The 23,104-nt window shown below is 38.4% G+C and overlaps 1 protein-coding gene across 9 annotated transcripts in view; it reads left to right on the top strand.

The window, feature by feature from the left end:
• sorcs2 (sortilin-related VPS10 domain containing receptor 2) overlaps nucleotides 1-23,104 on the top strand; it is a 534,678-nt gene that overhangs the window by 459,716 nt on the left and 51,858 nt on the right. For all 9 annotated transcript variants that reach the window (XM_037111616.1, XM_037111617.1, XM_037111611.1 and 6 more), the window contains 2 exons: nucleotides 20,344-20,523; nucleotides 22,880-23,026. In XM_037111616.1, coding sequence (XP_036967511.1) covers nucleotides 20,344-20,523; nucleotides 22,880-23,026 — 327 coding nt within the window. The remainder of the gene's footprint in view (nucleotides 1-20,343; nucleotides 20,524-22,879; nucleotides 23,027-23,104) is intronic.

Below are 23,104 nucleotides of genomic sequence, written 5' to 3'. Positions count from 1 at the left end.
TATTTAATCCCTTTTGTAACTGAATAGGTTTTGTTGGAAATTCAACAACTATAGGGCTATTAGCTAGTGTAAGATTAAGAGTTCAACCACAGGTGGTTGTTAGAGTTTCTTCTCTGTTAGAGAGGTTAGACTACGTATTTCTGATCCTTTTTGTTTGTTTGTTTTTCTATATATCTGTGTTTTGGGTGGGAGGGCGGACGGAGCGTCATCTAACTTATAGTTACACATGCCCAGTAGAATGGGGAGAGAGTCTTAGGATGGATGCCTGCAACCACCCACGTAATGCATAATAATAACAGGAGGAGAGATGATATAACATTCTGCTCATGGAATGTTAATGGCGCTAATGAGCCAGTTAAAAGAGGCAAAGTGCTCGCTCACCTAAAATCCTTGCAGGCTGATGTCATTCTCTAACAGGAAACCCACCTGAAGAACTACTTGCATGCTAGGCTCAGGTGTAGGTGGATACAACATATCTACCACTCCAACTTTTTAGTTAAGGCTCGTGGCACAGCCATCTTAATCCGTAGGGGGGTTCTCTTTAAACATCTGTCTACAATAGCAGATAAAGATGGGAGATATGTCATGGTTGTGGGGGAATTTCACTCTACACCTGTAACATTATTAAATACATATGGTCCAAATAATGATGATCCAGAAATTTTCCAAAAAGTTTAAAATCTAATTCTGGATGTCTCTAGTACTAATATAATCATTGGTGGAGATTCTGGACACTTATTTGGATAGGTCTTCTTCACAGAGGAAACCTTCCAAGGCCTCTAATCTTCTGAGATCTTTTATTGAAAATATGAATGTTTTGGATGTGTGGCTGATTTCTGATGCTACTGGTAAAGAATACTCCTTTAACTGTAAAGTACATAATAGCTACACCAGGATAGACTTTCTCCTGGTTGATGGTAAACTAATGCCATGTTCCTACAATGCAAAATATCACAATATTATTATTTCTGATCATAGCCCGACAACATTTTCATTACAGCTTGGCGAGAATGCACCTGCCCAGAGAAATTGGAGATTCAATCCTCAACTTATCACAGATAAAAAGTTCTGTGAATATCTGGAATCAAATATTAAGTTATTTTTTGAAGTTAACGACAATGGAAACACATTTTCTACACTGTTATGGGAAGCCTTTAAGGCTTACTTGAGAGGGCACTTTATTTATTTTCAATCCTCTCTCAGGAAGCATAACAGAGAGGATTTGCAGAGCCTTTATTTTTACAAAACAGCGATATTTTGAATTTGGTGATAAGCCACACAAATTACTGGCGAGAAAATTATGACCACTTTTTTTGTGAACAACTTTTTATTGCTTTTAAATTTAAATATGTATAGCAGTCCGGAAACAGCACAGGTACAATCATGAGGGGAAACCCCCCCCCCCACCACCACCACCACCACCACCACCAAAAAATAATAATAATCATAATCATAATCATAATCATAATCATAATCATAATAATTATATACAAAAACCCCTGGATCTCCATTTCATACAAGCAGGACATGAGACATCGCAATTTACCAACAAAATAAGTTAATAAAAATGGAGATTACAGCAATTCCTTAATCTTTTCTGCCACTGTTTGCCATGCTAGGATAGTATCAGCTCCAGCACTGTGCATTCTTGCCACTGACAACTCCATATTTATTATGTCAATAAATATATGTATCCATTGGGGCTTAGAAACTACATACAATTATGAAAACTTGAGAATGACAGGGATTGCTTGTTCTTTATCTATGTAAAATGTACATCCAGTTGTACGTGGATGGAATACTGCCCCAGACGTTGACTGACGCCACTATCACCCTTCTTCCCAAAAAAGGGAAAGATTTGGAAGAGGTGGGCTCTTACAGGCCTATCTCGTTATTAAACTTGGATCAAAAAATTCTAGCCAAGACCTGGCCAGAAGACTTAATGTATTTATGTGCAAGATGATTCACCCGGACCAAACTGGGTCTATCCCACAAAGGAATTCCTTCAATAATTTTAGACGTCTTTTGAATATCATGCACTCTCCCAGACTTCCCCAGAAGGACCTTATTATCCTCAGTTTAGATGCCAAAAAAGCTTTCGACAGGGTCGAATGGGCATTGTGATAAGTTTGTGTCCTGGATTAAGCTCTTATACAATAGCCCCCGGTCCAGAATACTTACTAATAAAACTTTTTCGGATCCTTTCCGGCTGGGTAGGGACACGAGGCAGGGCTGCCCACTTAGTTCTTTACTGTTTGCATTAGCCATATAACCGTTGGCAGAGACTATTGGTTCGCACTCAGATATACATGGTTACAATACAGAATACACCAAGAATGAAGTATCATTGTACGCGGATGACATTTTGTTATTTTCCACGCAGCCCAGGACTACAATTCCTTCAATTTTGGAAACATTTCAACTCTTTGGTAGTTTCTCGGGGTACAAGATTAACTGGGGCAAAAGCGAGCTTCTACCAGTTCAAGTTACAGATCAAGATTGCCTCAAACAGTTTCCTCTCAGAATAGCATCAGACAGTTTAACTTATTTGGGGATAATAATTACCAAGAAGTATAATGATCTTTATAAGGCCAATTTCCCCGCCCTGTTAGATAAGTTAGCAAGCAATATACAATTTTGGAAAACACTCTTCATTTCTCTGCTGGGCAGAGTGAATGCTATTAAGATGATTTTTCTCCCTCAGCTACTTTATCTTTTTCAAAACCTACCAATTTATCTTGCCAAATCCTTTTTCATTAAATTGGACTCAAATCATTCTCCCCTTTCTCTGGAATTACAAGTCTAATAGAATAAAGAAGGACCATCTCTGTAAACACAAAACCAGTGGGGGGCTGGCTCTGCCTAATTTTATTTTATATTACTGGGCCACTGGAATTCACTCAGTGGTATACTGGTTAGATGATAACCCAATACCCTTTGATGGGCTAGAGATGGAACGGGAAGACTGTCTACCTTATTCTATTAGAGCTGTTGTGCTGTCTTCTGTCCCAGTCAACAGATCTTGTTTTAAACATAACCCTGTAATTTATGCTTAAATTAAGATTTGGAAACAACTAAGGAATCATTTCAAACTCAAGGCAATTTCATTTCTACTACCTATAACTGCAAACCCCTCTTTCACTCCCTCAGCTCTGGATGAGGCCTTTTCCACTTGGGAACAATTGGGGATCTGCATTGTTGGTAATCTGTATCAGCAACTCGAAGAAAGGTTTAATTTACAGAGGAATCAGTTTTTCAGATATCTTCAGATTAGGAATTATGTCAGAACACACCTCCCTAATTTCGAGAAGTCAAACCCAGATGAGATATTATTAGAGAGCTTACTATTTATTATCTCTTCCCTAATCCACGCTACATAATCTCACTATATGAGATACTACAAAACATGTGCCTTCCCAAGATGGACAGGATAAAAGAGGAGTGGGAAAGAGAGTTCGGAGCCCTGATACCTCCAAATGTCTGGGAGGCAAGTTTGGAGCACATCCATGAATGTTCTATAAACACCTGACACTGTTTGATTCCATTTAAAATATTGCACAGACATTTCTCACACAAAGGAGTGCAGCTTCATTTGGGAGTAATGTAGTGAGTCCATGGAGGCTACCCTATCTCATAGTTTCGCTCTCTGCCCCAAACTTCAAAATTATTGGCATGATATATTTGATGTCTTTTTGTTGATTTTGGGGATTCGACTAGACCCAGATCTTATTTTAATAATTCTGGGAACATCTGAGGAGCTAAGGAAGCTAAACAGTGCACAACAGCACCTTCTGGCATATGACCTTATAACAGCAAAAAAACTGATCCTACTTAACTGGAGGAAGAGAGAGGTCCCCTCATTTAAGCACTGGTTGACTGATTTGACAGACACTTTACATTTGGAGAGAATTCGATTTGCTCTGAAGGACAAGGTGAGGGATTTTGATAAAATATGGCAACCTTTCGTCTCTCACCTCCAAAGAGATTCTGATTGAGTCCCTAGTTGGATGCACTCCTAAAGGGGGGTGGGGATTGGGGAGGATGTGTTGGGAGGGTACGCAGGGTTTTTTTTTGGTTTGTTTTGTTTTGGTTTGGTTTTTTTTGGTCCCGTCCCTTTTGCTTCACCTGCTTTGTTGATGCAGGTTTCGTTTACTTGCTATTCAGTTTTTGTCATTTTTCACTTATTTATTTATTTTTGTTAGGGAGTACATTTTCTCTCTAACAAACTAAGGAAACATAACTGTTGACTGTTTATCTCTCTCTTTAAGTGGTTTCCTAATAAGTTGGTTTCCTAATAAACATATTTGAAACATACATTTAAATTCACAAATAGCATGTGAGTTTGTTCCAGTCTCTTCCTGACATTTCCAGTTTAAGTTATAAGCCAACGAGCCCATTCTGTGGAGCTTAGAAAACCTATGTATTATTCTGTATGGAGTAAATTTACCCTTAGCCTCCTTAATATATTTCCCAGTACTTGCTAATATTTTTAGCCAAATTTCATCATTCGGCTCACATCCTTCATCTTTCTGCCAGACAAATCTCAAATTTTTACATATAATTTTTCTCTAGCCCATTAAAGATTTTGTAAAACACAGCTGCCGTGTGTGCTGTATCAGGTACTGTAGTTCCAGAAATTCCATCACTGGATTCTTGTCTTGAGTGAATTGTCCCTTAGTTATACTGTCCCTAATTTGTAAGAACTTCCAAAAATTGTCTTTACTCTCCAAATCATAATTTTGCCTAAGTTCAGAAAAGGGAATGCTGCTCCATCAGAATATAGTTCATTTACGATACATATTCCTTTCATAAGCTGTTGCTGCCAGCAAGCAGTGTTTTTCCCAATCCATATTGCAGGGTTGTGCCTTATAGAGGCATATGATTGTTTTAAGTGTGACACACCACACATCCTGTGTACTTCTCTCCATACTGCCTTAGAATGATATGAGCCAATACTAGGTTTGAAGAATAATCATGTCCATTAGTAGTTGAACCATGTGAGAGAACATCCAAAGGTTTGTAGGGGCTTACCATTTCCCACTCAATTGTGATCAAGCTCAGCTCTGGGTCAGTTCCCTCCCAGTGCTTAGTAACCCTATGATAGAAGTCTAACACTGGGTAGAACCATTCCTCCTATGTCCCTTGGTGACCACATCTTCATATTGATCTTTGGTCTCTTCCTGTCCCATAAAAACTCTTTCATAATTCTGTCAAACTGCTTAAAAAGCTGTGGTGTTATAAAAACAGGTAACATCATGGAGACATAATTGAATTGTGGGGCAACCACCATTTTAATCACATAATTTTGCCCCGTAAGTTTCAGTTTTCTTTACGTTTGTCCAAATTCAATTTTATCTTTTGGAGGAGTGGTTCCATATTTGACAACATTATTTCTTCCAGATTTGGATTTAATTTGATTCCCAAGTATTTCATACCTGAAGGCATCCAAGTTAAAGTTAAAGTTAAATTAAGTAACATAACTAGAATGGCATGTGTTTGATAGAGGCATGGCCTCCGATTTGTGCCAGTTTATCTTGTAACATGGCAATTTGGCGTATGCATTTATACATTCTAATAACACCGGCAGAGAATCGACAGGGTCTGTTATCACTGCTAAAATATCATCAGCATACATAAACAGCTTGTTTCCAATGCTTCCATATACACCAAGTAGAACAGGAGCCAAAATATCGACATATTTCTTGTAAATATTCAACTGGGAAGCCATCCATTCCCGGTTTTCATGGAGAGAATCGCAGCTCTAATTTCTTCCTGTTCCTTTTGGAGATAGTAGGTAGGTTATGACCTGCGAAAAATGTCTCTGCTTCTTCTGTGTCAGGCTTACAGGTGGATGTGTAGAGGTCCTTATAAAACTTTTCAAAAACCTCATTAATATACTTTGATGAAGTCACTACCCCATTGGCCATTTTAATCACTGGAATGTTATTAGAGTTATCTTGTTGTTTCAGTTGCCTAGTTAATAGTCTGACATTTTTTCACCCCTTCCATAAAAATTGGATTTAAGTCTGAATAAAGCATACTCAGCTTTTTTATTATATATGTCATGTAGCTGATATTTCAGATTGCATATGGTTTGAAATGTGATCTGAATACTGTCTTGCCAGGTCTTTCTCCAAATCATGTATCTCTTGGTCTAGTCTTTCTTCTTTCTTACTGTTTTCTTTTTTCACTTTTGAAGAGTGGGCTATGATTTTCCCCCTTATAAATGTCTTAGATGCTTCCCAAACAGAGGATATTTTTTCTTTGGAGCCAATATTAGTTTCAAAGAAAATTTAAGATCCTTTGATAATGTGTCACTAAAAGATTTGTCTTTCAGCAGCATGATATTGAGCTTCCAGTGATCCCTTTTTACTTTGTCTGAGTTCAAGTCAATATGTAACTCCACTGTGCCATGGTCTCTGAGGGCAATGGCACCTCTCTCACAGTTCACAACTGAGTCTACTAATGTATTTGATATCAGGAAAAAAATCTATTCTTGAATGTGACTTGTGGCAGTGAGAGTAAAAGGTGTTTTCTCTCTCACATGGGCTCACTGATCTCCATATATCTACTAGGTTCATATCCTCTGCCAACATCTTAATTGCAGTTCTATCTTTGGGTGAAGATTTACCACCGGGTCTGCTCCTATCAATCGTCCCATCCATTGCCTGATTGAAATCACCTGCTTTATTATAACCTGACCCTCCATATGTCCTATCACTCTATTAATTTAATGGAAAAAAATCAGGCTCCTCCTTGTTTGGCACATACTGTATATATTGCATAATATTGTCCTTCCATATCATTGTATTGTTTTAGCATAACAAACTTTAGATTTTTATTGATGAGAATCAGATGCACATCCAAGTTGCACCGTTAAAAGTAAATCAGCAGCGATGCTAAATAATTATCTAAAGAATCCTAATCTGGTTGATGCGTGGAGAAGCTTACACCGCTCATACATTTGGCGATTTGATAATTCATTACTGATTGATAATTCATTTCATACATATATTAAAGAAGAAATGGCATTGTTTTTAACAGAAAACGATTAGGTAATGTGACAGACCCAGCCCTATTGGAATTATTTAAAGCTGTCACCAGAGGGAGAGGGGATATCATATCCTTCCGGATAAGAAAAAAAAGAAGAAGAAATTGAATGTCTAATTACAGATTTGGAGACAGACTATAAGTCAAAATTGGACACAGAAACACTGAAGAAAATTATTTCATTTAAAAGTGAATATAATTCAATTCTTTCTAAGAAGATGATCAAAGTACTAAATCAGGTTAAGCAAAGACATTTCGAATTGACAGACATACCCAACAAATTACTTGCCTGGCGACACAATCTATATATAGGATCTGAGCAAAAGATGGTTCTATTTTAACTGAAGCCAAAGCTTTAAATAATCATTTTATTGAATTAAAAATGAAGTATATAAATCAAAAGGAGAGATAAATGCTGCTGCATTAGATAGTTTCTGACAAATGCTGATCTTAGTAGAAGGGGATATCAAATTGGAAGTGATAAATAAGGTCACAAATGAGATTACTCAGTTGCCTCTTAACAAATGTGCGCGACCAGATGGTTTTAGTGCTGAATTTTACAAGGCATTCCGTGTGACACTCAGTCCCATATTGCTTTGCATGATCAACCATTCCATTCTCCAAGCAGAACTTCCACCACCATTATATGAGGCAAACATAGCATTAAACCTCAGGAGTCCAGGATATAATGAACCTAAAATCACAAAAACAAACAAACAAACAAAAAAAGAAACAAAAACAATAGAACTGCAAGCAGTTATGAACGGGGGCCAAGCCCCCCCGCACGACTCGGACCCCGCGCACAGCAGAGCCCACGGAAGTTGGCCCCAAAGGATGACGGGCTCGAGGCAAAAGTGAGGACACAGGCCAACTTCTGAGCCGTAACTTACTCGCTGTAATGGGAAGTGCACTGGAAGTGCAAAAGGCTTAATATATGCCAATTTCGATTTGTTATACTAAATCATGTTTGATTACATTTGTATTATTGCAACAAAAAATGAGAGTGATGAGGAAAAATACATTTATGTTGATTAGTGTGTGATGACTTAACAAAGGAAAAGTGCAGCAGAAGTGGGAAGGGCCTATGTCAGAAAACCTAGCTCTATTGGGGAAATAAATGAATATGATGTTTATGAGTGTGTTCTTTAAAATGAGGAAGTTAAAAGCAAAACACACATTTACATCTGTTATAGTGCCACCTATAGGCTAATTTGCACCAAATTTGGCACATAGCCTCTGGATGACTTGAGGAACACTTGCGTTAAGGCATTTAGTTTGACTGACAATAAGTGTTTTTTAGCCAGTAAAAAAGATTGTTTGGTTATAACTAGCAGATTTTTTGGAGTGGCAAAATTCTTTTGACAACTTTTCATCAGACACATCTGGAGATTGTATGTGCAAAGTTTCAGAAGTTGCAGATGGCGCTTAAATTGTAGAAGGAGTTGGAAAAAGTAGATTTTGTGGCGATGTGGCGATTTAACGAACAAAATTTGCAGCAGAAGTGGGTGTGTCCTATGTCAGAAAACCCAGCTCTATTCAGGGAACATAAGGTTTGCGAATGTGTTATTTAAAATGTGGAAGTTACAGGTCAAAACATAGGTATGGAATTATAGGGAAAAACGCATTGGCCTAGGTTATAGCGCCCCCTGCAGGCAGATATATGTAGTTTTTTGTGTCTGTGCCATGACACAGGCTGGTATATCCTGCAATGCTGATTTTTATATGAAAGGGACAAAAGAAAACATTCTGAGACAGCAGGAGACGGAGAAGTTCATGCAAGATTCTAAAAAGGGACCAAGGGACTTGATACTGAGAACATGACGAAGTGTGTGTGAACCTCTGGAAGTAAGGTAACTTTTAATTTTTTATTTTTTTTTAAACATGCCTTTATTGTTTTTTCCACAAAAGGGTAAACAATTTTACAGCAACATTCAAACAGCTGGTTCTGTAATTTGTAGTTCAAATAAAGTTATTTAACTAACCATATTTGCACTTTATGCACAAATGTGTATAAATTAAACAGAAATTATGCTGGCAGAATACCCCCACCCCTCAATCACTGTATAAGCAAAATTCTCAGAATGTCGAACTGAGTTCAAGTAGTTATCAAGGAAAAAGGTAGCTACAGGCAAACAAACAAAACAAAGAGATAATTGGAAAACAGAAATAACAGGTAAATCATAAGATTTATCAAACATTGCTACTCATAAAACTTTTAACTGGATTCAATTTTTTTGTAAATAACTCAGGCTTCTTGTTTAAATGATATCTGAGCTCTTCCAGATGTAATACACTGCTCAGTTCCCTCAGCCACTCAAAAGTGGGCACCGACTCCTCTTTCCACATCTTAAGAATAGCCTTTTTTGCCAATACCCTAATAAATAAAATTGCTTGAGATTGAAATGTATCAGCTTTATTAAGTGTGGCCCCCATAACACTTATTATTGGACAGAAAGTCAAATATTTTCTCCTTGAATGGCTGAATTTTTGGACATGACCACAAAGAGTGGAGCATTTACCACATAAAGGAGATACAGCTGGATACATCTTATGCAATCTTGATTTTGTATAATGTAGTCTATGAATGGCCTTGAATTGGATTAATATATGTCTGAAATGTATTGAACGCCTGCTAGCATTGCAAAGACACTTCTCCCAGGTTTTCTTAGCTATCCAGGTAGACATCTATATATATATATATAGATCGGGTGGCTCAGGGTAGAGCTGGTGGACTGGTGATCAGAAGGTCACCAGTTCAAATCCCGGCTCCCCTGGGCGGAGCTGGGCTACATGTCGAAGTATCCTTGAAGTATCCCTGAACCCCAAAGTTGCTCCTGATGTGCAGATGCCATCAGTAAGGGTCCTGCGATGAGTTGGCAACTCATCCAGGGTGAGTGCCCATTGTGTAAACTGGATTTGGCCCCAGTAAGCCCCGCAGCCCCTCAGGGGGAAACGGCAACATCCCGCGACCCTCACGGATAAGCGTAAAGAAAACGAAACGAAAAACGGGTCGGATGAGTAATTACTGAAGCCTCTGGCTTTGCATATAAAAGTTCCACCCATTTCAAAAAATTATCTCCAAATGCACTGGAAACAGGTCTGACTTACTGCCAGCAATGTGAACCAAGCTCCTGCTCCGGTCGTACAGGGACCGTACGCCCCTTAACAGAGGGCCTCCGACCCCGTACTCCCGGAGCACCTCCCACAGAATGCCACGAGGGACATGGTTGATTGCTTTCTCCAAGTCCACAAAACACATGTGGACTGGTTGGGCAAACTCCCATGAGCACCCTGCGGAGGGTATGGAGCTGGTCCAGTGTTCCGCGGCCCGGACGAAAACCGCATTGTCCCTCCTGGATCCAAAGTTCGACTATCGGCCGAATTCTCCTCTCCAGTACCCTGGAATAGACTTTCCCAGGGAGGCTGAGGAATGTGATCCCCCGATAGTTGGAACACACCCTCTGGTCCCCCTTTTTAAATAGGGGGACCACCACCCCGGTCTGCCCGTCCAGAGGCACTGTCCCCGACTGCCATGCAATGTTGCAGAGACATGTCAACCAAGACAGCCCCACAACATCCAGAGACTTGAGGTACTCAGGGCGGATCTCATCCACCCCTAGTGCTTTGCCACTGAGGAGCATTCACAGACATCCAATTCAATTTTTGCTTTCTTTCTTTCTTCTCATGGTAGACTATTTTAATTCTTTGAAAATAATATCTCTTAATGTTAATGGCATTCGTGATATGACCAAAAGGAAGTCAATCTTTTTTTGTGAATGAAAAAATGCTCATTTAATATTCTTACAAGAGACTAATTCAGTTGACAGTGATGTTACATTTTGGAAATCTCAATGTGGTGATCAGGGCTACTTTTGTCACTTCTCCCAACAGTCTGCAGGTGTCGCCATCTTTCTTAACAAATTTAATGGTGACATAATTTAATCTTTTAAGTCAGATGAGGGCAGATGGTTTGTGTTGATACTCAAACTGAATAACTCCTACTTCTTAGTGTGTAATTTAGATTAGCCATAATTACCCAGCTCAAGCCAAGATTATGTTTACACAACTTTCTGACAAACCAGTTGATCTTAAAAACAAATACAAGGAAGCACACATTATAATCGGTGGTGATTTTAATGATGCACCAAATGATCTCATAGATAGAATACCTGCAAGAACAACTCAAAACTCAAGGTTTAAATGCTCACCCTTTATTTCTGAATGACTCTCTGTTGTTGACATCTGGCATTTCTTAAATCCTGACACAAAAGAATTTACTTGGAGCAATGTTAACAGATCTTTGCAATCAAGATACTATGTATGGTTTATATCTCCCTCATTTTGTTTCAGAAACCTCTCATGAATATGCTCCCTTATCAGATCATAATTTAATTACTATTCATCTAATTGCCGCTAAGCAAAAAAACAATAATCTTTGTGGTTACTGGAAATTAAATATTAATCTGCTCATAGATTATATATTTTGCAATTTAGTGAACAAAACCGCAAAACAGATCTTTGGTAACAGTGATTCTCGTCAAACTCAAAGGTGGAAATATTTTAAATTCAAATGTAGGGAACAAGCAGTGCATGCCAAAGAAAATTGGGCCATTTTTTTTTTTTAGGCAATTCTGAGCAACAAACAGGAGAATGGGAAGACAAGACAGTTGACAACAATGTTCATTTTGGACCATTTGAGTCTTGAACTCACAACTTCTGGAACCAAAGACTGTCATCTATTGCTCTGAGCTAATTGGCAAGTAACAATACAACAGTGACTTCACAAATTGAGTAAGCCATTCACTGTTGTGCAGGCAGATTTGAAACCACTGTAAAAAAAAAAAAAAAAATCAGTTTTCAAGACAAACATCTGAAAATACACATATTGCAGCATGGAGATGTTGGTAATTTTTTTTATTTTTTTTTATTTTTTTTTTAATGATTGATTTGCTCCATAAGTGAATAACTGATGCTGCTTGCATTGACTGCAATTATTCACATGAGAGCAGAATTCAAAATGTTCTCAAAAAAGTAAATTAAAAATAGATAAATAAATAAAATTTAGGTAAAATTCAGATATGTGTCAAACATCATCTACCATGACTCTAAAAAATGTTCATTTTTTTTCATGAACACTGAAGATATATTTATCAGTTTGCAGGCATATGTTTACAGTAGTGTTCACAGTCAAACATGAGTGATGGACTTCATATTTTTTAATAGATTCAAATGTACAAAAGTTTCTTTAGTATTAGGGCTACATTTTGATGAAAGTCTGAAGTTCTAGCAGGTTGATTTGTTATGAATTTTCAATGTTTTGAACTTTAGATGCTTGCTGTAGCGCCACCATCAGAACTTTTGGCTTGGGTTTATAGCTTAGGGAATCTGGCATGAGACTGGACCTTTTTGCAAAATCTGGTTAGCTTTCACCCATGGTCCGGTCCAAGCTACTTGGTTTTATTTAATTTAGAGGCTTGCTGTGATGCCACCATCAGCACAATTGTCCTGTGTTTTATGTTAGGATATCTGACATTTTGATCTGTCATCATCATCCTTGCTGGGTCTCAAACCCACAACCCCTGACACCAAGAACCAGCTCCTAACTCACTGAGCTAATTGGCTGGAATTGAGACCTGCTGTGTAGCTTCATTTGTCGACTCAGGGAGTCACTGTCCAGCAGCTGTTGTCAAGGCAGATTTCAAAAATGGTCAAAATGTCAGAAATTTTGTTACCTGAACGAAAATCTGAGTGTTTTGCTTGATTGAGAAAATATGATGTTTAAAAATGCCACTGTTACATTGACTCCAGTTGTTCCCATAAGAGCAGAATTCAAAAATGTTCGCAAAAATTCAGTTTTTGAGATAAAATTCTGATATTTGCCAAACTTCATCAACCATGACTCCAAAGTATTCTCAATTTTTTTCAGGAAGATTGAAAATGTATTTAGCATCAAATTGTTTGACATACAGTCAAACACTTTGATGCACTGTAGTCTTAATTTTTGACAAATCAAAAATCCAAGAAACAGGTTTTGTGGAGGACTGTCTGAAGATGCTCTCTAGCAAGTTTGGTGACAATTGAGCAAAAATTGTGGGAGGAGAGTTTTGTAAGTTTTACAGGCTTTGAAAAAAACTGAGTGATGGACTTCATAATTTGTAATGAGTTTAAGTAGACTAAACTTTCAGCAGTATTGGGGCTACAGTTTGGTGAAAGTTTTAAAACTGTAGCATGTACTGTTGATTTTGTAGGTATTTTTAAAGTTTTTAAAATTTAAACACTTATTGTGCCTCCTCCCAGGAGGAATATTGACACGTCCTTGGAATTACGTAAATCTGGCATGGGGCCGGACATTTCTGTAAAGTTTGGTGAGTTTTTGCAATATTATGACTTCCTCGGAAGAAAGAAAGAAGAATTCCTAGGAATACAATAGGGTCCGGGCAGCTTAGCTGAAATCAGTATCATTAATGAACTTCATTTCTTACTACAGAAAACTTCCCTATCAGAGGAAGAACAAATTAGAATGAAAAGATTAAGACATAAGAAAACTTATATATTGATATGGTTAAGGGTGCATTTATAAGATCCACAGCAAAATGGCTGGAGCAGGGAGAGAAAAATTCCAGTTATTTTTTTTTTTTTTGCTTTAGAGAAACGAAACCGCAAAAGAAATAATATAATTTCTCTCAAAATTAATGATAACATAACTACCAGCCCCTCAGGTATCTCAAAATATGTCTGCTCCTTTTATAGTAATATTTACAAGTCTAACTTTCAAATCAATGATTGTGAGATTTGTATTTAGTTTAATTCAATCATTCACTCCCTCTATCTCTGCACAGCTTCAAAAGATTGTGAGGAACCCATTACAAAACTTGAAATTTTAGAGGTTATTAAATCTATTTGTAAAGGGAAGTCGCCTGACATAGATGGGATTCCTGTTGAATTTTATCTTTACTCCTGGAAGATAATAGAAAACCCTTTAGTAGAATTATTTCATGAATGTCTGGCTAAGAAAGAAATGTCAACAACTATGAAACAGGGCTTGATAACCCTGATCCCCAAACCAGAGAAAGACCACTTACTAATTGAAAACTGGAGACCCATCACACATTTAAACTGTGATTATAAGATTTTCTCTTTAATTTTTGTCAAACGCTTAAAAAGAGGTCTTAATGAGATTATAGGTGAAACTCAAACCGGGTTTATGACCAACTGTCACATAAGCTCTAACATAAGACTTGTTCTTGTTCTGACCTTTTTGGATTACTCTGACTATATTGAATCTGAATCCCTTGAAGTTTTTCTCGATTACTACAAGGCATTGGATACTGTAGAACACAACTTCTTATACAAAGCACTCCAACTCTTTGGTTTTGGTCCAAATTTTGTTTGAACAGTAGAAATGTTTTATAAGAATAATGACAGCAGTGTTTTGTTATACCCGTATACTACACAAAGATTCCCTGTCATGAGATCTGTTTGTCAAGGTTATCCCATCTCACCTTTTTATTTTTGATTGTTGTTGAATTACTGTCATTGCACATTCTCCATAATCCTGTTCTTAAAGGTTTATCTATTTTTGGTAAAGAGATAAAAATAACTCAATTGGCGGATGACACAGCTTTATTTTTAAGGGATAATCAACATATTGAACATGCTATATCTCTAGTAGACTGCATTGGGCCTAAAACAAAACAAATCCAAGTGTGAAATTCTGTGTTCATTTCAAACTGAGGACAAAAGCTTGCATAACATATCTGTTAAAAACTGTGTTAAATACCTTGGAATTCATGTTTATAAGGACCCAATGGAATGACAGCTTCTCAACTTCTCCTCAAAACTACACAAAACCTAATCCAACTTAAACATGTGGCTACAAAGAGACCTTTTCATCATAGGAAGAATTTTGTTAATTAAAGCTGAAGGAGTTTCATGTTTTGTCAATCCTGCTCCCTCCCTCACTGTCTTGGACTCAACCTGCAAAGACATAAATAACATTTTCATCAACTTTGTATGGAAGAACAAACACCATTAACTGAGGAAGTAAATCATGTCTGGATCCAGGGAAGAAGGTGGCTTCGAACATTTGGACTTTAAGGATTTAAATTACACATTTAAATTGAAATGGGTGAAAGAGCGTTCGAGAGCTCCTGACTCAATATGGTATTTTATTCCTCGCAACATAGTTAAAGAAGTAGGAGGTCTTCATTTTCTGTTAAGATGTAATTATAATGTTTCCAGACTTCCCCTCAGTCTATCAAAATTCTATCACAGGCTTTATTAGCATGGAAATTATGTTACTCACATAATTTTTCTCCACATAAAACAATAATTTGGAATAATGAGTATATTACTAAAGGAAATAAGTCCCTCTACTGTCAAAACTGGGTTGAAAAAAGCATAATACTTTTAAAGGATCTTTTTAACAAAGAAGGTCATATGGTGTCATATGAGATGTTTCTACAAAAAAAGGTTTCCTATCAAACCCAAGGAATATAGATTTATAGTTAGTTATATCTCCAGTGGTTTGAAAGAGCTAATGAAATGCTGTAGTATTCTACACAAGGTTATTAACCATCAACAGACACTTTACTTAGATATAATCCAATTTATTAGTTACATATGTACCAATAAACATATTAGAAGATGCTTTTATAGCAAAAGGAAAATAACCCCTCATGGGAAGACTTATTGGATCTCCCTCTTCAGTGATATAAACTGGAGTAGAGCTTGGCTTGTCCCATTTAAATTTTTAATTTCTAACAAATTTAGAGAATTACATCTCAAGCTATTACATAACATCTATCCTACTAATGCATACATCTCCGAATTTTCCGACACTGATGACAGTGTCAGGGTTGGGTTAAAAAGGGAAGACTATGGAAGGGGAAGTGGACCCAAACGCAGTAAACGGAGGCAGGATCAGGGAAACAAAAGGCGAGCTTTAATGAAAGCTATTACAAAAACCAAAAGCAGAAAAAACAGGGCAAAAGGCAAAGTAGCAAACAAGAACAAGACAAAGTACAAATCAAAATTCAACTCAAAACATTGAAAACTCAAAACCAAAACATACCAAACTGGACAGGAGCATGGACAGGAGCAAACAGAAAACAATGACCAGACAAGGAGGGAGGGGAACACAGAGACTAAATACACAGACACTAATGACATGACGAGGAACAGGTGAGGAGAGAGGAGGAAGGAAGCCAGGTGTGATAATGAGGGGGAGGAGCACAGAGGAACAGACCAGGAGGGAACAAGACAACAGACAGAGGGAGCCAGAGGGGAGAACACAGGAGAACTTAAAGGACACATGAGGGCATGGAAAAATCAGAACATGAGACACAAGACAAGGAAAAAACAAAACACATAACACAACAAGACATAGAAAAAAAGGACATGAAATCAAAACCAAAAACCAAAAACCAGATACAAGGACAACACAACAGGAGACATGACAGACAGCTGTACCTTTTGTAAAAAAAAAGATAGTATCATCCATTTAAGTGTCTATTTTGTATCACCATTTGGAAAGATTTGGAAAATTTTCTTTTCGCTAAAACTACAGTTAGGTATTGAATTTTATTCAAATTACATTCATTGAAGTTGTCTGCCATTTGAATGTGACCTATGTATTTAATTTATACACTTAATTATTTTGTCATTTCTGTATTTCTTAAAATAATTTGGTAATATTTGTCCTTATATCATTTCGATGTGTGCCTTTGTCATGTCTAGGAATGTCTGCCACTTTGTTTTGTTTTTTTGTTCCTTTTTCACTTGTTCATACTATTTGATGATAAATAAAGTTGGAAAAAAAAAATCATGACACTGACGAGACACACAGTCCACTATTAGATGCTTGACGCCATTGACTCTCGGCTTCTTCTTCTTCTTCTTCACATGCCAGTCAACCCTTAAGTGTAAAATCTCTTAAAGGTCATGAACTCTCACACGTAATAACAATTACTTTAATTTCTTTTAAACATTCAGAGCCCAAGAAATTCACACATTTTAAACAGAAAATATTTATCTTACTTATCTCAAAATATTTCATGCACATTTTAACTTCTTACTAACTGGCGTTTTATCTTTAACTTGGTCCCAGGAGAGAAAAAAATAAATAAATCATTTTGTGTATCTTTTTTACATAATATTGCTAATGACATACACAGTAATTAATTTAGCATACTCATACTAAATAAATCAATTAAAGCTAAAATTCAAGAGTCTATAATTAGGCTATATTGAGCCCAATCTATTTATACCAGAGATTTTCTTAAAATGAAGTTAATACCTTTTAGAAAAAGGTCACCTGGGGTAAAACTCCCCCTGCTAGCCTGATTTGCATTTATATAGCTTATAGCATTTTAATTTACATGTTAAAGCCTCCCCTAGAATTAGGAGGAGGGGGGTTATGGGGGGACAAGTGCCAAGCAAGGCCCACGTCAATTTCCGACAATTCACGACAATTCATGACAATCTACAGTGCCGCTTACTTTTCATGCAGTGTTACAGTCGCTTAGGAAGCTTCCAGGATCTGATATTTCACTTCAAGCAGAGGCCCTTGTCTCTGGAGACTGTAGACATGTCTGCCCTGACAATGATGGATGGATGTTTTTTGTTTCAGAGGGCCCTCAGTGACATTGCACCAATAAAAGGAAAACTGGCAGAGGTATCCTGCAATTTCAAGTTAGGATTTTAGCCAGAGGGACAATGCATATGAAGCCAGACAGGTGGCATTTCAAAACAGTCAGCTTGGAATGCCATCTATGGAAATTACCAGCGACCATTTGTCTTCCCTTTGCCCTTATCATGCTACATTTAGCTCCTTTAGTTATAGTGCAATGTAGTACCCCAGCTCAAACATCACTGACTCCAGTAAATCACCAGAAAATACAGGTAACCTATGAAAAAAGTTTTGCTCTTGTTGTCTGTTTAATGATGGTGCCACATCTTTCTGCCATTGGATTGCACACTTTTTCAATCCTTGTTTTTCTATTTTTCTTTTTTAACTCCTGTCATCTGTGCGCTCACACCCTTATGTAGTTTCTGCTTGTAGAACACATTTGATGAAAGTTTAAAAAATGCATTGATTGCATTCTTTCAGAACACTGATTACAAGAATCAGAATCAGTGTTCTTTTATTATTCCACAAATGGAGAAATGTGTTTGCCACAGCAGCTAAAGGACAGAATATTACAAAAGAACAATAACAACAGCAAAAAATAAACACTGTAAGTAAGGTAAGAAATAGAATAGACTTGTATGTACATGTTAACATGATATTGTACAAAATTAACAGTTATTTACAAATACAAATAATAAATATGGGTATTAACAAAATAGATCAGAAAGTGTAAACCAGAAGTGAGTTATGTATAGATGTATTGCACAGTGCAGAGTGCAGGGTGAGCTCTATCAGGAGCAGTGCTGGTTATACAGTCTAACAGCAACAGAAAGGAAGGACCTGTGATACCTCTCCTTCACACTTAGGGTGTATTAGCCTGTTGCTGAAGGAGCTGCCCAGTGATGTGAAAGTGACCTGCTGGGGGTGGGACTCCTGCACCAACAGTGATGACAGCTTGTCCATCATCCTGCTCTCTCCCACCATCTGCACAACACCTGTTAAGATGGCATCCCAGGTTGGAGCTGGCCTTTTTGATAAGTCTCCCCATGCCTTCTGCTGAAATGCTGCTGCTCCAGCACACTACTCCATAGAAAATGGCTGATGCCACCACAGAGTCATAGAAAGAAGTCAGGAGTGTCCCCTGCACTATATATATGTTGCTGCAGTGCGATCAGTCCAGTCGAGTTTATTGTTCATGTGAACTCCAAGGTACTTGTAAAATGTCACCATCTCAATGTCCGTTCCCAGGATGTTTACCTGTGTGCAGGGTTGTTTGTGCCTGTGGAAATCCACCACCAGCCCTTTAGTCTTCCCAGCATTGAGCTGGAGATGGTTCCGCGGGCACCAGTCCACAAAGTTCTTAATAAGTTCTCTGTAGGCTCTGTCATCCCCATCCCCAATGAGGCTGACAATAGCAGAGTCGTCAGAGAACTTTTGTAGAGGACTGTGGGGTGATTGGTGGTAGAAATCTGCAGTATACAGGGTGCACTTGAGGAACCTGGAGCTGATCCCGTCAGGACCCACAGCCTTCTTCACCCTCATCTTCCTCAGATGATTTCTCACCTGGAGAATTGAGAGGGACAGATTGGACTCTTTGGGAGAGGTGGTGGGGGGAAGCAGAGATGAGGGGGAGGGGTGGGTGTCTGGTCAAACCTATTGAAGAATAGGTTCATGTCGTTCATCCGTGTCTGATCCCCCGCAGCCTGGGAGTGTGGTTTCCTCTGCCAAAAGATGGTTGTAAGGCTTTTCCAGACTCCACCATCTTCCTCCTGTAGCTCTTCTTTCGCTCTCTGATCTTCTTCCTCAGCTCCTTCTGCACAGCCTTCCGCCCAGCTTCAGCAGTCATTCTGGGATGTCAGGTCATGTAATGACATCATCTGTTACGGCTTTATCCCTTTTTCAAGTGGTCACCAGTATGAAGCGGATCAGTAGATCAGTAGTATCAACAGTAAACAATAAAAAAAATAAATAAATAAATAAAATCTTTTCTAGACTGAAAAGCCATGTGTACCACTTAGTTACCTTTTTTTACTTGTGACATACTGTGACAGCTTGTTGGGTTACTCAGAAATAGTACATCTATGACTATAAAGATTGGTGCACAGCGCTGCTGAGGGGTTTATCTTCGTGTGTTATGTTAATGTAATCACTAACACAGAGAAAATGCCGAGTCACTCTTTTTCGGCGACGTTACAGTCCTTTGTGAGTGATGTAGTCACTGCATCAGAGGCTCACAAGCTTTGACAAGAACACTTAACAAGTTTTCAAAGCTGACAAAAACTGTTTTTGGATAGGTAAATCATTCCCTTATCTCCCCCAGTTTGTTTCTGTGGCTCTGTAATTATCGGATTATGTTGTTTTGCACGCAGTGAGATTACTGTCAAACTTTCCTGTGAATCAGACTCTGCTGCTTTTACCATTTTCTGTTCTCTCTTTTTTTCTCCACCTGTCAACACTTGCTGCTTTCATTTATGTCTTACCCATCATATTTTTTTCACTTTGATGATCTCTCTCTCTGTAAGATCTCTGCATTGTCATCATCTGTTTAATCATTCAGTTTCATTAGTTTTCTCTTCCCTCTACTGTTCTTTCAATCCTCATAAAATATTCACCCCCACTTCTCCTTCTCTCTCCACTCTCCATCCCTTCATCTCTCCCCACAGGATGTTCAGATAGTGAGCACAGACGAGAACCAGGTCTTCCTCGCTCTGCAGGAATGGTACCAGTCAGACACATACAACCTGTACCAGTCAGACCCTCAGGGTGTCTACTACTCCATTGTCCTGGAAAATGTTCGCAGCACGAAGCAGCCAGAGGAGAGCGTCCTCATCGACGTACTAGAGGTGAGATGGGGGTGGTTGAGGGACATTGCTTATGGCCATGGGCAAAGGCCCCTTAGAGTTTCGATGAACATGAATGTTCTATGCGAGTTGTCCTCTTGGGACTCTCTATTTCGACACATATTTACTTCAGAGCAGCAAATCAGTGTCAAGTACTGGTTCCACACACGAATGTAGCCACATCCAGAAATGAAACCATTTAACCATATTTAATGGATAAAGCAGGCATAATTTTTTTGTTGTTTTGTTTTATTGCTGTAGATGGCTTTGTTTCAGATGACCATGCTATCTCAAATTGCTTTGAAACTGGTTAAGAAATACCACTTCATCAACAACAGTTGGTTTCTTATAAATGCTTGAGTCTTTGTGTTAGTTGTGACAAGCGAGGAAAAGAATAGTTTCTGCAATGTACAGAGAACTCCTGCAGGTGGTTAGTCGTATTGTGTATCTTGGTAGACAACTCCTTAGTTCATCCATGCAGATCCATACATCCAGCCGATTGAATGCCCGTCTCCTTTGCAGTATAGACTTTTGGTAGTTGTTCTAGTAGTTTTAACACTACTTGGGGATAGCTAGCAGAGAAAATAATGCCTCTTCCTGTTTTGGTTTTGTTTTTTGCAGGAAAAGTCAAGCAAACTAAATAGTGTAGAGAAAGCAAGGTCTATAGAAACCAATCTATACATGGGCGGTGTTATTCTCCTGCAACCATTGCAATCTGCGATCAGTATTTATTTCATTATACACTCTTACACTTGTGTTTCTGTTTGGGAAAGGTTTCAAACGAAAAAAATCACCCTCCAAACAGTTCCAGGGTGTCGCTTGTCCTTCAGCCCTTAGAATGCGGGACAATCCAAAGCTGTGACTGACCTGTTGTGCCTTGTTATAGTTACTAAACTATGATTGGGAAATCAATGGGGCAGAGGTTTAGCAAAAGGCGAGTCATACAGCAGACACGACAATCATGTGTCCAAACATTTGCAGGTTCCTTCCCGCCTGAATTGATCTTAAATTAACATGCTCAAAGCAATGATGTCTTCACTGACTGAAAGCAATCTTGCATAAGTTATGAAGACATCTGTGAACAGACTTTGCCTGATCTCAAAACTTGCGTGCTTATCTTGTCCTCCTCTTATTTTTTAATGTTCTATCAAGTCAAGTTGCTAGAATACTATTTAAACTCGGTGTTAACTGCCCAAATGACAAGTCTCTAGATGAGATAGGACAAGAAGTGCAGAGGAGAAAGAAGGAGAGAGGAAGTGTTGGGGGAAAAAGAAGAAGAGGCAATGAACCATGGAGGCAAAAACTTCAGTTCAAAACTAATTTCCTCTTCCTCTCTCTTCCCTTGCTCCAGGCTGCACTCTCATCACATGCTGTAGAGAGACAGAGAGGTGAACAACATAAAGGGGATGGATAGACTTGAGACACCAGGAGATGAAGTGCTGAACAGAGGTTGAGAGATAAAGAACTGCAGACAGAAATGAGAGAAGCCAGAAGCCCAGAGAGAACACACATACTGTGATTCAAACAATTACCTTGGTTCACTCTATTATCATCCATTCTCTATAACAGATAGCAAAGGGAGCTGTGGGAGTCTGCAGACGGAGACATGTCTAACATGGTTGCCTGGCTCTCTTTAAATGTCTGTCTGCACAGGCTTCACCAACCTCTCACTGTTAAATGTTTCAGCTTCAGGAATTACTATCGTATAGTAACTATATGACTATCAGCCTTATAATCGCAAAAAAGCATGCAGCATGTATTGATTTCAATTAGTTAACTTTTACACTAAGTGCTGCAGTTTCTGTCGGTTTCCCTTCAGTCTTTCAAGTAACATGCATCGGCTTTAAGCATTACTGACAGTTAAAGGGCACCTTCTTGTTAACATTCTGAATGTGGCTGTGCAGTCCATGGCAGAGTTATGATCCAGTTGCATCAGTTTCATTTTTTGACTCTTTAAAAGGATTCTACCCACACATAAACTGACCACATTTTCCCCTTAGCCCATATTCTATCCGAATGTTAGAAAAATTACAATGTGAAGATCCAGCTACTAAATTAAAGTTTAGACTATGGGACATTTTAGAGAAGGAAAATAAATCCCTTATTCTTCTTCTTACAAATGAAGAGTTAAATTCATAAAATACACCCTTTTTCATTTCACAACCCACAGGGGTTTTAATGCTACAGCCTGACTTGTGTATGACCACCAGATTATAGTGGCAACTGTGAGCTAATGTTAGTAAACTTAGGCACATATGACTGAGTAACTGACACTGCCGACAGTCACTTCACTGACTGATTTTTCCTTGCTTGTACTGCTGTTTCCCCTCGTTAGTTTTAAATCCCCTGTGATTCACAGGTCCGTGGAATCAAAGGAGTCTTCCTTGCCAATCAGAAGATCGATGGCAGAGTGACAACTCTCATCACCTATAATAAAGGACGAGACTGGGATCCCTTGGCCCCGCCTGCCACTGACATGAATGGCAAGCCTATCACCTGCAAAGCTGTAAGCAATGACTCCCATAAAATCCTTGTTCCTTTTTTTTCCCCCTTCATCTAATGTTACCGACAACCTCTGAAGTGT

The sequence above is a fragment of the Acanthopagrus latus genome, chromosome 10 (assembly GCF_904848185.1).
Source record: "Acanthopagrus latus isolate v.2019 chromosome 10, fAcaLat1.1, whole genome shotgun sequence".
NCBI classification, from domain to species: domain Eukaryota; kingdom Metazoa; phylum Chordata; class Actinopteri; order Spariformes; family Sparidae; genus Acanthopagrus; species Acanthopagrus latus.
This window is presented reverse-complemented; position numbering and strand designations above follow the sequence as displayed.